This window comes from Natrix helvetica (assembly GCF_964273705.1).
Source record: "Natrix helvetica genome assembly, chromosome: 1".
In the NCBI taxonomy this organism is placed as follows: Eukaryota; Metazoa; Chordata; class Lepidosauria; order Squamata; family Natricidae; genus Natrix; species Natrix helvetica.
Window position 1 is genome coordinate 166,494,272 of NC_138548.1, and position 16,017 is coordinate 166,510,288.

The 16,017-nt window shown below is 40.5% G+C and overlaps 1 protein-coding gene across 5 annotated transcripts in view; it reads right to left on the reverse strand.

The window, feature by feature from the left end:
• Window positions 1-6,644: 6,644 nt before the first annotated feature.
• Window positions 6,645-16,017, reverse strand: part of LNPK (lunapark, ER junction formation factor) — a 67,195-nt gene continuing 57,822 nt past the window's right edge. For 4 of the 5 annotated variants that reach the window (XM_081949594.1, XM_081949596.1, XM_081949595.1 and 1 more), the window contains exons 12-13: window positions 14,292-14,462; window positions 6,645-7,582 (exon numbers count right to left, since the gene is read on the reverse strand). In XM_081949594.1, the coding sequence (XP_081805720.1) occupies window positions 7,383-7,582; window positions 14,292-14,462 (371 nt within the window). In that variant the 3' untranslated portion in view covers window positions 6,645-7,382. Of the gene's footprint in view, window positions 7,583-8,419; window positions 13,028-14,291; window positions 14,463-16,017 lie in introns of those variants that run through there. The other variant, XM_081949598.1, reaches the window with a different exon arrangement.

Consider the following 16,017-nt stretch of genomic DNA (forward strand, 5'->3'; position numbering starts at 1 on the left):
GCCAATTCACTAACTCATCTATTCATGCTCCCAACACACACCCTATGGCAGCACATTTATTTATTCTGGCCCATGTGATGTCTTTCAGAGCTGCAGTGGTGCAGTGGTTAGAATGCAGTATACTGCAGGCTACTTCTGCTAATCACTGGCTACCAGCAGTTTGGCAGATCGAATCTCACCAGGTTCAAGGTTGACTCAGCCTTCCATCCTTCCGAGGTGGGTAAAATGAGGACCCAGATTGTTGGGGGCAATAGACTGACTCTGTAAACAGCTTAAAGAGGACTGTGAAGCACTATGAAGCGATATATAAGTCTAAGTGCTATTGCTATTTACACTATATACTTACCAAATTCCCAGCCAGCATGGAAATTTGAGAATTGTAATTATAACACAGGTTAAAGCCAGCAGATTGAAGGGGGAGGAAATGGGGGGAGAAAGCGGGGTGGTGGTGGCCACAAGGTAGAGAGAAAAATAAAATCCTATCTGATTCACACAATACACTTAGCTGGGTCATCTGAATGTATGCTATGTTAAGCAGGGTTATCCATGTATTCTGTGGCTGTGCTTGCTTCTGCATTGACTGGAGTAACACCCCCTTTCTGTACACCGAAAATACCCAGAAGCCATGGAAGCATTATTAAAGTGGTAGTTAGCATGACAGCAAGACAGGATCAAGTAGCATTAGATCTTTAAGGTGAAATATCACCTCAGGGTTCTTCTACAGCAGAGGTTCTCAACCTGTGGGTCGGGACCCCTTTGGGGGTCGAAGGACCCTTTCCCAGGGGTCGCCTAAGACCATCGGAAAACACATATTTTTGAAAAAATACGGAAACCATAAAATAATTTTATGGTTGGGGGTCACCACAACATGAGGAACTGTATTAAAGGGTCGGGGCATTAGGAAGGTTGAGACCCACTGTTCTACAGCTTGTCCAAAAATAAACCAGCACGGAACTGATAAAAACTTCGGCTTACTATAAGGCTTTTCATAATAGCACAATAATATCTTCGCTGCACTGTAACAATAAAGTCTGCTTTCAAATATAACGGTGTTGCACTTTAAAAATAAGCCATTCTAATGGGAATTAAATTTTAGTTTTAAAATTTAAAAAAGTAAAGTGAATTTTAATGAAACAGGTGAAAGAAAAAAATGTGACTTTTTTTGGGGGGGGGGAAATGTAACCCTTTATTTTTAAACCTTGGCTGGATGTTGCCCATCTTCTTGAGAACAATCACGAGACAGACATGCAATTAGTTGTACATTATCAAAATATTACTTACGTTGCAATATGACATGACTTAAAATACCCATTGACATTTATTTAAAAAAAGAAATCAATATGATTTATAGTGTTAAAGTAAGCATCTTGTTTTTCCCCCACCTGTTTAGCTATCCAACGGGATGCATTTCTTGAGGTACTGCAAACATCATTCCAATTTTACAAAGCCACGTCTAGAATGGGGATGATGGTATTTCTTGTCCACACCAAGGAAGGCGGTGTACTGGAGTGGTCTGTTCAGAGCGGTCATGAAAAGAGCTTTCAATGCAAATAGAGGGAGCAGCTGCTCCTATTGTCTCTTCCCTGATTCAATAAAGTTGCTTCTCAAACTAGAAGAGTTAAGTCTCTTTTAATGCAAGTGTGAGGTAAACTATTCATACTTGGAAGTCAACATAGGTAAAGGTTCCCCTCGTGCATATGTGCTAGTTGTTCCTGACTCTAGGGGGCAGTGCTCATCTCCGTTTCAAAGCTGAAGAGCCAGCACTGTCCGAAGATGTCTCCGTGGTCATATGGTCGGCATGACTAAATGCCGAAGGAGCACAGAATGCTGTTACCTTCCCACCAAAGGTGGTCCCTATTTTTCTACTTGAATTTTTTCATGCTTTCGAACTGCTAGGTTGGCAGAAGCTGGGACAAGTAACGGGAGCTCACTCCGTTATGTGGCACTAGGGATTCGAACCGCCAAACTGCGGACCTTTCTGATCGACAAGCTCAGCATCTTAGCCTCTGAGCCACTGTGTTTCCTTACATTGAGGGGGAAATGTGAATCCCAGAAACCCACACATTCTGGTGAGAGGGAAGTTCCCTGAGGATGGTCTTCAGAAAGCTTCTGAAAGCTCAGAAAACTAAACTTCTGGTCTCAGTGACCAACCCAGATTGGATCCTGCGATCCCCGAATATCCCATTGTCCTCATGAAAAAAATCTATACACAGGTCAGGAAGCTACAGTATAGTCAGAACATGGTAATACCAACTGGATCTAGATTCGCAAAAGAGTGAGACAAGGCTGTAGAGTGTATTTATTTATTCAATCAATCTTTATGTTAAATAGGGAAGCTGGATTGCATGGGGATGACTGTGTTTTAAAAATTAGAAATTCCAATGACGTCCGCTGTGCTGATGACACCATTCTTGACAGCTGAAAGGGCATATGACTTGCTAATTTTAGTAATGAAAGTTAACACAACTAGTGAAAACATGGAACTAAGATTAAATGTACTTCATTAATGACCACAGATACAGCAACCAACCTGTGAATTGACAGTGAAGATATTAAAGTATGGGTAGCTTCCTCCTTTAGGAACAAATACGAACAATAAAAGAACTAGCAGTCAAAAATATGTAACAGAATAGGATAGAAAGAGTATTGATAATTTTAACTTTTGATATTGAAGACGACTTCTAAGAAGACCATGGATAGCCAAGAAAATAAGTAAGTGATGGTGCAACTTTGGAAGACCTGAAGGACCAAATTAGGGTCATCATGGAAAAAGTCTTATTTATGTAGGTTTGTAAGAGTTGATTTTGACTTGATTGGCACATAATTAATCACTAGCAACATTGCTTATATTATTACAGTTCTATATTTCCTGCACATATCAATCTGGACTAGGCTTTAACATTATTGAATAGTTGGAATTATATGTAACACATCAATATCTTTTGGTTTGCTTCTTGTAAATTCTCTTTTATGTTCCTTTGAAGGGGGGGGGAGGCATCAACCGATTTAAATTTTCAGCATGCTTATAATTCATTGCACAAATTTTAGATTGGATTTGGCATTTTTATCCACCTATCGAGTCCTTCCCAGGGACCTACGTTGTTTTTATCATATTGCATTATTTCATTTGACAGATGAGAACAAAATATAGCAAGCTGTCCTATGGATTAAAGAGTTAAATTCACTTATAATTAATTAAATGGAATTGCATTTGACAAAAAGAAAATGCAGGGAAAAAATCCTATGGATTAAAATATTCGACTCTTCTGAAGGAAGGGATAGAAATGCGGACTTCATTGCACATAGAGAAATTCTTTTGCTGCTTACAGAACTACTCCTTCTCTTATTACTGGTACATATTTAGCTTGAACAGATGTACAGAATATTTAAGTGACCCAATCCCTCTTTAGAGATCATACAAGCTGAGAAAATCACTTTCACTGCTTTATTTTATGGGGATATTTTAAAAAATCGTTTTACTAAGCCAATTACACTGTGCTCCTTTCCATGGTTTGTACCAACCCAGTGGGTTTGGGTTTGAGTGAATACATGAAACTTTCAAAACATCTGATGTGCCTTCTGCTGTTTTATGCTAAGCAGAATTATCAAGCACAAAGTTGATGCAGCTTGTTCTGAGCAGAATAATTCTAAATGATGTTTCTAACGGCACGAATATAGAACAAGGTCTGGTTTTACCCTAGTCAGCTTTGAAGAGCAAAACACAGCAGTGAGTTGGCCAAAAGTGACAGAATAAATGGCTGATAGAATGGGCAAGATGGAATGAACAAGCTTTAACGGTATACAGACTACCTAGAATCGAATGAATAGGGAAATAAATATTATAGCTTTCCTACATGCAGCTATAGAGGATTATGTAGTATTTGTCCTTTCAGCTTCTCTGAATGGTTGTGTCACTTTATCACTGAATTTTGTGAGAGCTTCATCTGAGTTTTATTGATACAGAGCGGGGACAGGTAATCTTCAATTTACAACCATTTGTTTAGTGACGGTTTGAAGTTGCAACGCCACTGAAAAAAATTATTTACAACCAGACTTCACACTTGCAACCACTGCAGGATCCCCATAGTCATGTGATCAAAATTCCATTGCCTGGCAACTGGCATGTACCATATTTTTCAGAGTATAAGACGCACCTTTTTCCCTCAAAAAAGAGGCTAAAAATCTGGGTGCGTTTTATACACCGAATACAGCATTTTTTGCCTCCCAAAGCCTTCACCAAAATGGCCGTGCATAGCCTCTAGGAAGCTTTCAGAGAGCTCCTGGGGGCTGGGGAAGGCAGAAATGAGCGCTCAACGTTACCCCCCCCAGCCCCCAGGAGCACTCTATAATAAACTTCCTAGAGGCTATCCGTGCCCTCTTTTTTAACAAAAAACGGGCCGTTTTGTGCTTGTTTTTGACCCCCCCCCCTCCCCAGGAGCACTCTGCAAGTCCCCTAAAGGCTATTTATGTCTTTTTCGGGGGTGGGAAAAAAACGGGCCCGTTTTCGCAAAAAACAGGCCGTTTTTGGCTGGTTTGCAGAATGCAAAAACGTTTTTTTAAAATTTGCCTCTTCAAAACTTTGGTGCGTCTTATACTCCAAAAAGTAAGGTATTTACAACGGTTGCAGCATTCTGGGGCCAAATGATCATCTCTGCAGCCATCTCCCAACAAGCAAAGTCAATGAGGGAAGGAGAACTTGGATAAGAGCCACGGTGGCAGAGTGGTTAGAATGCAGTATTGCAGACTATTTCTGCTGCCTGCCAGCTGTCTACAATTTGGCAGTTTGAATCTCACCAGACTCAATGTTGACTCAGCCTTCCATCCTTCCAAGGTGGGTAAAATGAGGACCCAGATTGTTGGGGGCAATATGCTGACTCTGTAAACTGCTTAGACAGGCCTGTAAAAAGCACTCTGAAGCGGTATATAAGCCTAAGTGCTATTGCTATTCGCTGAACAGCCACCTGATTTATTTAACAACTGCAGTGAGTTAACAACAGTGGTAGAAAAGGTTGTAAAATCAGGTATGGCTCACTTAACCACCTCCTTGCTTAGCAACAAAAAAACTGGTTTCAATTGTGATCGTAAGTGAAAGACTACCCATCCTATAATTAAATGCTCATAAAGTAGGACCCTGCATTGATCCATGGCAACTCACTCTGGCATTCGTCAGCCGATCCCAAGCTATTTTCTGTCTAACCTTGGCCTAAATAGAGCAACATGTTAAAGGAAAACCTACTTATGTACTAAAGAGTGTTTACTAACGGACAAGCTATTACTTCAGAAGAATTAAATTTTTATTGTGGGGGGGGGGAGACAAATCTACTGGACAAAACATTGCAAGATATGACACAGGCCTCTGTTCTAGACCACGTTTGCTGAACTTTGAGAAGCCCTGGTCTCCTAGTGCTCCTGATAAACACTATTTCCTTATTGCATTATAAGACACTTCTGTCTATGACATGGTGATGGATGAGTGTGTGCCCTTGGTGTGTATTACTGAGACCTGGCAATGGGACATATAACTGTTGGAAAGCTTCCTGGCTTGGTTTCAGGTCCTATAACAGTATAACATCAAGGTCAGTCAAGTCAAGTCCCTGAGATTGTGTGACAAGGAATACTGCTCTAACCAATTGCCTAGTAGTGTCCACCACACCATTGGGGTTTGGAGTTCCTGAGGGCTTAATCTTAGTTGACTTCAACTTTAACCTGAAGGATGGATCTAGTGGATCCAGTGCTATGACAAATAGAAACCTTCGGACATGTAAGATTGCATGTGCTAGATCTGGCCTTTACTTCAAACTAGACAATTTGTTCTATAGATGGAAAGCATTATCATCAGTCCTTTGCTGAGTCAATCATGAGCTTTATCAAACTAGGATACACAGATGCTACAAACCTTTGCAGGAGCAGAGTACCAATTAAAATAATCTGCCCCAGAAATCTAATGGATTCGTGTTTCCAAAGGGTGCTTGGGCATTTCCTTGACAATTTTGCAAGGGCTTCTAGCATCTGCCTGGTTAATCTTTGAAACATGGAGGTGAACTAAGATTCTACCAGCAAGGTCTCCTCCCAGGCACCAACCTCAAAGATTTACTGAAGAGCTAAGGGAGATGAAGTGACTGAAAATGCCCCTAGTTGACAGTAGAGGGAAACCAAAAATAGATGTGACTAAATCCTGGTTAAGAGTCTACACAGCGGTGGAAAAAGTATTCAGAGCAATAGTGATGCAGCAATTCTTCTTAACATTTACGCTGTCGACAGATTACTTCCTGCTGACACTGTTCTGAATTACCTGGTCCCTTAAAAAAAATGGATGGGTTAAAAACCATGTGTAGAAATGGCAATTGAAATTGCAGGCTTCTTCGCAGATAGCTGTTCATATTCATTCTCATTTGGATGCTATTTGGGCATAACCTATGGTGACAAACAATGTGGTATTGTGATATAATCTGGAATTCTTTTGACCTTGAGGAATCTAGGTAAATAATTACCGGATAATAATAATAGTACATACAAGAATGTGGAGTAGCTGCTCTATTGACCTTTTCATGTACTAGTTTTACATTCAAGAATGTGTGTAATAAAATGATTCATTTAAGAGAACCGATTTAAGTCAATTATGAGAATATGCTTTGAACAAGCCCTTAACGCTATATAATCTTTATTTGCTCTTAACAAAATACACAAAATTCACTTATCATCATTATTGTACAAGTATAAATAATGCTCAGTATTCAAGTACAATCAAGTGCTGAAATTCCTACACTTCATGTAAACACAAACTAGGCTTTCTATTTCACATGCTATCTTCAGCTCATCTGCTGTGCCCAGAACCTCCCAACAGGGGGCATCGTATTCTAGTCTGCCCTCTTTAACTGCATTCTTTCAAGGAAAAATATGAAGAGTGGCAAAGTTTTAAGTTTCAACGACACAAATGTACTGCTTTTGGTACAGTAATTATCCAAGCACCCTTTCTCCTGTAAACATCTGGATATTTAAATTGATTTAGTTCAGCTTAATAGATAAATAATTTTTAAAGGCAAAACATAGACATCTTTTTAGTCATTTACAGCACTCTTTGCTCAAAGACCAAATAATACTATAGTTCAGATCACTTTATGGAAAATACCCATTTGAGCATGTTTACATTTCTTTGTAAGTACGCAAAAAGGAAAAAAAATACAAATCAATGTTTGAGTTAGACTTCAACTAACTAGCCCAGACCGAAATGCTTTAAACACCCACTCGCCTCTCAAACATATTCTTGCAAGACAATCTGCACAGTTTTTAACATTCATTGGAGAGGGAGTCTAAGCTCAGAATCAGTCCTTGAAAAAGTAACAGCTAAAAAAAAAATACACATAGCTAAAACAATGAGGCACTTATTCTCCCTCAGAGGTTTCTTCTCTTTGGTCACCTGGAGGAGGGAGTGGGGTTGCAGGCGTTGTTTCCATTGTTTCTGTTTCCTTTGCTGGTTGCTCTTCCTCCGCAGATTCAACTATCTCATCACCTTGTTTGACTGTTAAAGCATTGTTACCTTCCTGGTCTGTCTCTGTCAACGGGGGAGGTTCTTCTGAAGGTCCTAGAAGACACACATTTTAATTATACAAATTGTATTTATTTATATATACCGTATTTTTCGAAGTATAAGATGCACCTTTTTTCCTCAAAAAAGAGGCTGAAAATCTGGGTGCGTCTTATACACTGAATACAGCGTTTTTTGCCTCCCAAAGCCCCGCCCCTTTCACCAAAATGTCTGTGCATACCCTTATGGATGCTTTCAGAGAGTTCCTGGGGGCTGGGGAAGGCAGAAAGGAGCAAAAAAGGGCCGTTTTTTGCCCCCCACATCCCCCAGCAGCACTCTATAAGCCTCCATAAGGCTATGCATGTAATTTTTTTGACAAAAAAGGGGGCAGTTTTTGTGAAAAACAGGCCGTTTTTTGCTCATTTTCTCACTCCCTCAGGAACACTCTTCAAGCCCTCCACCCAGGCTATTCATGCCTCTCTTTTTTTAAAAAAAAAAAAAAAGGGGGGCCCGTTTTCACAAAAAACAGGCCGTTTTTTGGGAGGTTTGCAGATTGCAAAAAGTTTTTTTTTCCTTTTGGAAAGCTCTTTAACTGATTGATGAGAATTAGATTGATCAAGTGCTGTGCCAGCAGAAACGAAGTCTTAGGTGCTGCAGATTATCAGCAATTTCCTTCTCCAGCACATGGATAAATACACCTAGAAACATCTCCCTACCTACCTACTCTCTCTTTCTCCCTACCTATCTACTGTATTTCTCTCTCTATCTACCTCTATCTACCTATCTACTCTGTCTCTCTCTCACACCTACCTTCTGCATTTATCTCTCTCTATCCCTCTACCTACCTACCTACTCTCTCTCTCTCCCTACCTATCTACTGTATTTCTCTCTCAATTTCTCTCTCTCTATTCCTCTACTTACCTACCTACCTACACACACTCTCTCTCCCCCTACCTACTTACTGTATTTCTCTCTATTTCTCTCTCTCTCTATCCCTCTATCTACCTGCCTCCTTTTTTTAAATTTGCCTGTTCAAAACAATACTCCGGTGCGTCTTATACTCCGAAAAATATTCATAGCAAATGCCTCTCTATACCACTTTAATCATACAACACCAAGCAGTTAACAGCATAATGTGTAATACCTATAATACACTACAAGAAGTCCTCGAGTTACAGCTATTCATTCAGCAATCATTCGAAGTTACAGCAGTGCTGAACAAACAGCACTTATCCTGGTCCACAAAGTTGCAGCCATTGCAGAGCTCCCCCCCCAATCACATGATCAAAATTTGGGCACTTGGCAGTCCTCCCACACTTATAACCAGAACACAAGAGCACTTCAACTATCCCCCATCTCTGCCCTTTCAGTAGCTCTGGTACTCGATGGTGATGGTGGTGGTACTGGGTCTGAGGTAAAGGCCCAAGGCTTTTGCACTTTCAGCCAGCCATCACTGCCTCAGGGCCTCTACTTCTGCCCTAGCACTACACGCATAGAGGCATGCTCTGCAGGCCCTGCCACACCCAGTGGATTTTCACAGTCTTCCTCCCGCTGCTAACAAGCAAGGCCAGCCTGGTCCTATGCAAGGTAGCTGCTGGCTGACCAGGCCTTCTTCTCAAGGCTGTTTGGGCTGTTCTCCCAAGGCTTTGGAAGACTTCTTAGGCAGTGGTAGGTTCCTTTCAGCATTCCAGCTGGGCTTCAGAAGCTGGAATAAAGTATAACCCAGGGGCGGGTGAGCTGGCCCACTTTAAAAAAAAACCAGAGAACTGGTTTGCTCTCTGTTTGAAGGCAGCACTACCGGTTCGGGAGAACCAGTAGGAACCCACCACTGTTATTAGGCCTTCAAAAATATCATGAGAAGGCCACATCCATCATTCTCCAAAGCATACAGGCCAGTCTCATGATGCTTCAAGAAGGCCTGAGAAGCACTCCAAAAGACCATAAGAATGACCCACACTATTTGGAAAACGATAGGCATGAGCAACCTTGGGAAGAAAATCAGCCTCGCATAGGGCCAGGGCAGGTGCTCATCAGCAGCCAGGCCATGCGCTCATCAGGAAGGCGGTGAGGGCCAACTGGGGCAGCAAGGCCAGCAAACGCAGAGTGGCGAGGCCAACAGAGGCAGCAGAATGCTAGAGGGTCAAAAGGGCAGAGATGAGAGGGGGAACTGAAGAGAAGGCAGCCCGTTACCTTACTGAGACTTGGGGCTGAGAGGGCGAAGTTGGGAGTTGCTTGGTTCAGAATGAGTCCTCACCTAACAATTGGCGGCATTCTGTTAACAATGGCAACAACAACTGCCAGACTTGCCATTACTAACTGACATTATGCTTTGTGACCTCATCGCTTAGTGATGGAAATTCTGGTCCCGATTACTGTCACAATTCAAGGACTACCTGTACACAGGCTGTATGAAAAATATCAATAACAATCACACTATCAACATAGATTGGGTGTTGTCGTCATCATCATCATCATCATAACATAAAAGCTTAATGTAACACCAAGCAGCCTAAATTATGTGACTATCATGGTTCTCCTCCCACATTGGGGGAGCAAACTTTGAAAATTCTTTTTCCAAGCAGAGGTGATTTTTAAGCGTCATTTACGGCCCACAATATAATTGTGTTGGAGATACTGTAACTGAGGCTTGGGGAGAGGAGGAACTGCAGGGTGGCTTAAAGAAGAGTTAAAGTCAAAGGACAGAAATCTTTTTAGTGTCCTTAAATGTAGTGACAACAATAAAAGAAAAGCAGCTGGCAAGCTGGCTGCCGTACACTACTGCTGCTTTTAGCTGCCTACTGAGTATTTGTATTCTCTTTAGAGTCCTCCAGCCTTGCCTAATATAGGAGAAAGGTATTCTGCAGAACTAATCCTTTTGTGAAGCTTCGTCGTCTTCCTGAGCTGAGCTGGATAAATTATGCTGATTAAACAACAAAGGGCAGTATCAGCAAACTGAAGTTCCACTGTATTGAAATATTGGAATCATTAATACTCTTCCGTAGGTGCTACTCCCTGCACTGAACATACACAGGCCACATTCCTTCATGAGCTAGTAATTATAGTCACTGAAGAATTAGCAAGAGGAACTCAGAAAATGGGAAGGTTTATTAGTTTGTTGGGCAAAATAATGTCTGCAGTAGTTCAGGAGGGCAGAGACCCATCCTAGGCCAACCGGTGTATTGGAGAAGTTGATCACTAATGGAGGGGAGGGCAATAACCCCTTTCACTGTTGCTTTTCAGGAACCTGCATTATCAAGGCATGCTGCCTCTTGATTCAACAGCCATCAACAGCAGTAGCTGGTCACAGCCTGTCCACAAATCTATCTAGTTCCTTTTTAAAGCATCCGCATAGCAATTTCTACAACTAGCAGTGAATTCCTATTTAATAATATGTTTGCATGGAAAAGTATTGCCTTTGATCATTTAATGCTTGTCTTTACTATAGGTAAACTTGAATTCTAATGTTGTAGAGAGGGAGAAGCACATTCTATCCATGCCATGCAGGATTTTACATACAGAATACAGAAACTCTAGCATGCTGTATCTTACCCTATTCCATTCCAAGCCAAAGACTCTAAACCAGAGGTCCCCAATCCTCGGTCCATGGCCTAAACACCGGTCTACAGCATGCCAGAAATCAGGCTGTGCAAATAAGCGAAGCCCCATCTGCAGGATGCAGGCAGCATGCGAAACCACACTTCCTCCAATCCATGGAAAAATCTCTCTCCACAGAATCGGTCCCTGGTGCCCAAAAGGTTGGGGGCCGCTGCTCTTAACTATAATACCGTGATGGCGAACTTATGGCACACGTGCCGGGAGTGACACACAGAGCCATCTCTCTGGGCATGTGAGCCGTTGCCCATTGCTCTTCTGGGTTCCGGTATGTCGGGAAGTTGGTCTTCATGTGCGCGGGAGCGCCAGAAACTGAAAGAGCAGCCGCCCGGTGTGCATGAACACAGCAGGCAGATGATCTTCCAGTTTCTAGCACACACATGCGCACCGGCCACCTGGTCTTCTGGTTTCTGGTGTGCATGCCATCTGGCCTTTTGGTCCTCGCACCTCACTGCCCGCCCACCCACCCACCCGCCCCAGGTTCCCATCAGCGTGGTGGGACATCCCCTCAGGCAACCTGGTTCTGCAGCCCCAGACAGGGAGTATGCGCTCCTGTTTCAGCACTCAGTGCCGAAAATGTTGAACAACCCTGCTATAGTATCTTATGAGGAATCATTCTGTTTGGTCTTTCTTGCACTTCTTCTAATTCTAAAATACCATTTTTTTAAAAAAAGTACTGTGACCAGAATTGTACACAATATTGTAATTGTGATCTCAACGCTGATTTGGGCAAGGACATTAAGCCAGTACAATTCCCTCCCTAATGACACCCAGTGTTTAATTTGCCTTCTTTTATAGCAGCAGCAATTTACAGCAGTTTAAAGCATTTTCATTGAGCTGCCTTGCAAAATACCACCCTTTCTTGGTTAGTGACTGCCAACTCCCACCTCAATAACATACATTTCTTGTACCAATATGCAACGTTATACATGCACTTATGCTGAACCACATTTGCCATTTTGGAAAAAAATGGAAAATTTCTTTTGGAGCTCTTCACAATCCTTTATTGATTTTACATCCACCCCGAACAGCTTCAGATCATCACCACACAGCCACTCTTCCGGCTCAGTCCAAACTCCAGATCATTTATATATACAAATGCATTTCCTAGAGAACTCCCCCCTCCCTTTGCTCAACTTGCCAGTGTGAGAATTATCTATTTATTTCTGCACTGTTTCTTATTTTTAATCCAAATGCCAATCCATGAGAGCACTGGCCATGGCAGCTTGGTTTGCTCAAGAGTCTATAGTGAGGGATTTGTTAAAAGCATTTTGAAAACTGAAATACAGAGTAACTTCGAGAGACATTTTGTCTACCTACTTGTTGACTCCTCAAAAAAACTGTAGAAGGTTCACAAGATCTATGTTTGTAGAAGCTGTGTAAGTTGCTTTTCGGCAAGGCTCATCTCATTCATGTATGTTTCTTCTCTGTAATAATGCTGTAATACTTTCAACTGTTTTTGTCCGAGACAAATGTTAACTTAATTGCCCTCTGATTTCTCTTAACAATTTTTTTTTTAATGGAATTACAGAATTATACAATTTTTTCCACAGAAGATTTTAGGTACAAAAGAACAGTAAGAATGTTCTAGATATGTGACTTAACATAAAAACATGTTTGTGTTTGCAGTGAACATGAACAGAAGAACCCAAAGAACTTGGAAAAGTCACCAAACAAAACTAAGTAGATGGTTATCAGCCATTACAGTTAAATACCAACTTTATTTTCAGAAGCAGTCTGTGGCTGCTTTCATAGCTAATTCGCTAACCCAGGATTTGTTTTAATGATGGTTCCCCCAAGAAGTCAAAGACACTCTTGTAGAATAAGCACTGGACTCTTTTGCCAATTCCTGGTTTCTTTTTCCTTCATCTCTTCTACTGACTCCCTACTCTGGGAAGAGCACAAAAACAAATAAGGATTACTTCTGAGTAGAGATACTGCAAGTCAGGATTCATAAACAAGGATTTGCAAATCATGGTTTCAAAATATGTTTCCTTGCCCTGAAAGAAATCACTGTGTTCTTTGGATTAAGTTTCCTTATCATACTAGGCTTTAAAAAAATCAAACATGCATATTATAGCTTAGTATTATGGCCAAATTAAACCTGCTGCTGGACATTACTCACTGAAAAATTAACAGCAAGAAAGGAGTGTTTCTTTTATGTCTTGTTCGTGTGTCAGATGCTCCTTCAATTTCATCTAAAAGGGCTACTACGTCCTACGTCCTTGTAAATTACCTTACAGATTTGAAAAATTGTTTGTTTGTGCCACATGGAAAAATATCAACCAGCATTGTAAATGGTTACGAAAGTATTTTTGGCCATCATCATTATTTCTACCAGTTATGTTTTCCAGAATATTCTGAAGAGGGTCTTCTGCCTAAAGCCTCCCAAAAGTGTTCTACATATTACATCCCTTCATCAGAGGGTATGCTCTTCAAAGAAAAAATTATTAACGCCCTACATTATATTTTTACAATGCTTCTTTTTCCTATTAGCTGAAAACAAACAAGATGTCTACCGCATTTCAAATTTATAAAACTTCTGTAAAGGAACTTTGGTAAATTAAATTTGACAACCTCTTCCCACTTCCCATTTTTAAGCAAATCTGTTTTATTCAATTTCTATCCTTTGAGGAAACATCAAAATTAACATTTCAACTTTTTCATTTAGAATAAAAGCTGGACCTTCAATTCACCTCAACCTGATGATGTGCCCAAAACTATGAGATGTAACTGCGTGATGACCCAAACCCCTTAGTAAGTGAATATAATTCTTAATATTGATAATTAGTTAACAGAAGAACCCAAGATTTATTTAAAAAAAATAAATTTAAGGATAAAATATCAGATAGCAAAGAGAAACTATTTCTGAAAAATTTGAAATGGCTTGGGATGTTCCCGTAGCTGCACTTTGCCTCCCAATATCACCTGCCCCCCTCCACAAAGAATTCTAAATTGTAAGGAATAAAGAAGACTACATACAGTATATTACCATAACACTTCTCTCCACTTGATACCATATATATATGGTATCATACATATTGACAATCTTTCATTGTTACCTTCGCAAGAAAAATGCAAATCCCTCAAATCATTTTACCAAACTACGCTGATTCTATTTTCATTGAATAACTCGGGCTTCCTAGATACATACCTTCTTCCGTTTCAGGCTGTTGTACATTTTCCTCCTCCGACTGCAGAGCTTCAGTCCTGCTCTCCATCACAGCAGCTGGCTTATTTTCAATGTTGAAATCCGGAAGCCGTGGAGCTTGTGGTCTGGTTTTTCTTGCAGGATTCAGGAAAAAACAGTAGGCGCACCGAAAGGCTGCACAAAAGATTATATAGGCATATCCAATGAACTCACTGATCATCAGAGCTCTTGTTTACACTTATTATAATTTATTTTTATTCTTGATGTTACTCTTGAGAACACCAGTTTGGGTTAGTGTGCTTGTTAGAGCCCTTCCTGAAGCATCATGCCCCACATCAAGTCCCCATGGCTTCATTTACCTTTCCAACTGATAACTGCAATGCACTTTGCTATTTTTGAAGACTACCCAGAAAGTGTAGAATGCAGCACCTGCTGGCAATGAGCGTTGCCAATACCACATATGAATGATTTTGCAGGCACTGCATTAGTTTATCGTTCAGCTTCCAAGTACAATTCAGGGTGCAGGCTTTAGCATATAAAGCCTTTTTAGCTTGAGAATAGGGTATCTGCAGCTCCTCCCATTTCAGGTAAAGCAACTTGTCATGTCTTGTTCAACCTGAATAGGAAGGCTGAAAATTGCTTCACCCAAGTAAGATTAGTAGAAGAAGGGGGAGGACAGAGCTCAGTGCTTTTCTTGGGCATGCTCCAATATTATAGTTGCACCCAAACATTTAGACAGTCCTGGTCAAATGGTATGTTTCCATGAACCCCATAAGAGAAAATAAACATCTACACTGTACAAAATTAAACACATTTTTCTGTAACTTTGAATACTTATTTACTACTTATGCGCTATTATTTACAAACTCAACATAAGAAAAGAGTTTATTGTGGCAGATATGGTAGGAGTAGCACTTTGGACACCTCTCCAGTCAGTACTTTGTAGTACCTCATTGACGATATCACAGCCTTCAAATATTTCTTATAAGAAACATTTCTTCTAAATGCTTATTCTTTCTTTTGGAATTTTCTCCCATTCTGCCTTGCAGAAGTTTTCTAGCCCAGAAATATTCTTAGGTCTTATTCTTTTTTTTTTTTTTTAGGTACTCGTACAGATTCAAACCTCTGGTACTCTGAAGGTGAATTCAGTATCTTGAATTCTGATAAGTATTTCATGGTTAGTTTAGAGGCATGTTTTAGATTACTAACTTGCTGAAACTTTTTTTCATTTTGAATTAATTCACTAATTGTGAGATATATTAGCTTTGATATATTGATATTTAGTTCAATTTATACTTCCTTCCATCTAAATAAGTGTTCTGTGCAACATACAAAGCATAACAGAGCCACACTGAGTATTTTCTTCAAATGCTTCAATTTGTGTTTTCAAATGTATCTTGTGCATCAATTTTTGTTTCATCAGTCTGAAGACCTTTATTCCTAAATATTTCAGACCTCTCAAGGGTTCCTTCTCCATAGTTCAGATAATTATTTCTCTGATGTGGTCAGAGGAAAGGTTTCCTGACATTTCTGTTATGCTGATCACTTTTGCGTAAGCAATGCTCTACTTTGGACCTATGGGCAATGATTTAAGCATCAGCTACGTTTTTCAACAGGATATCTGCAGTGATCTTCAGATTACATTCTAATCCATTTTCAGGCAATTATAAATGAATCTAATGAACTTGCCTACATATCCAGGCATACGAGTCACTCCCTTCTTACATAG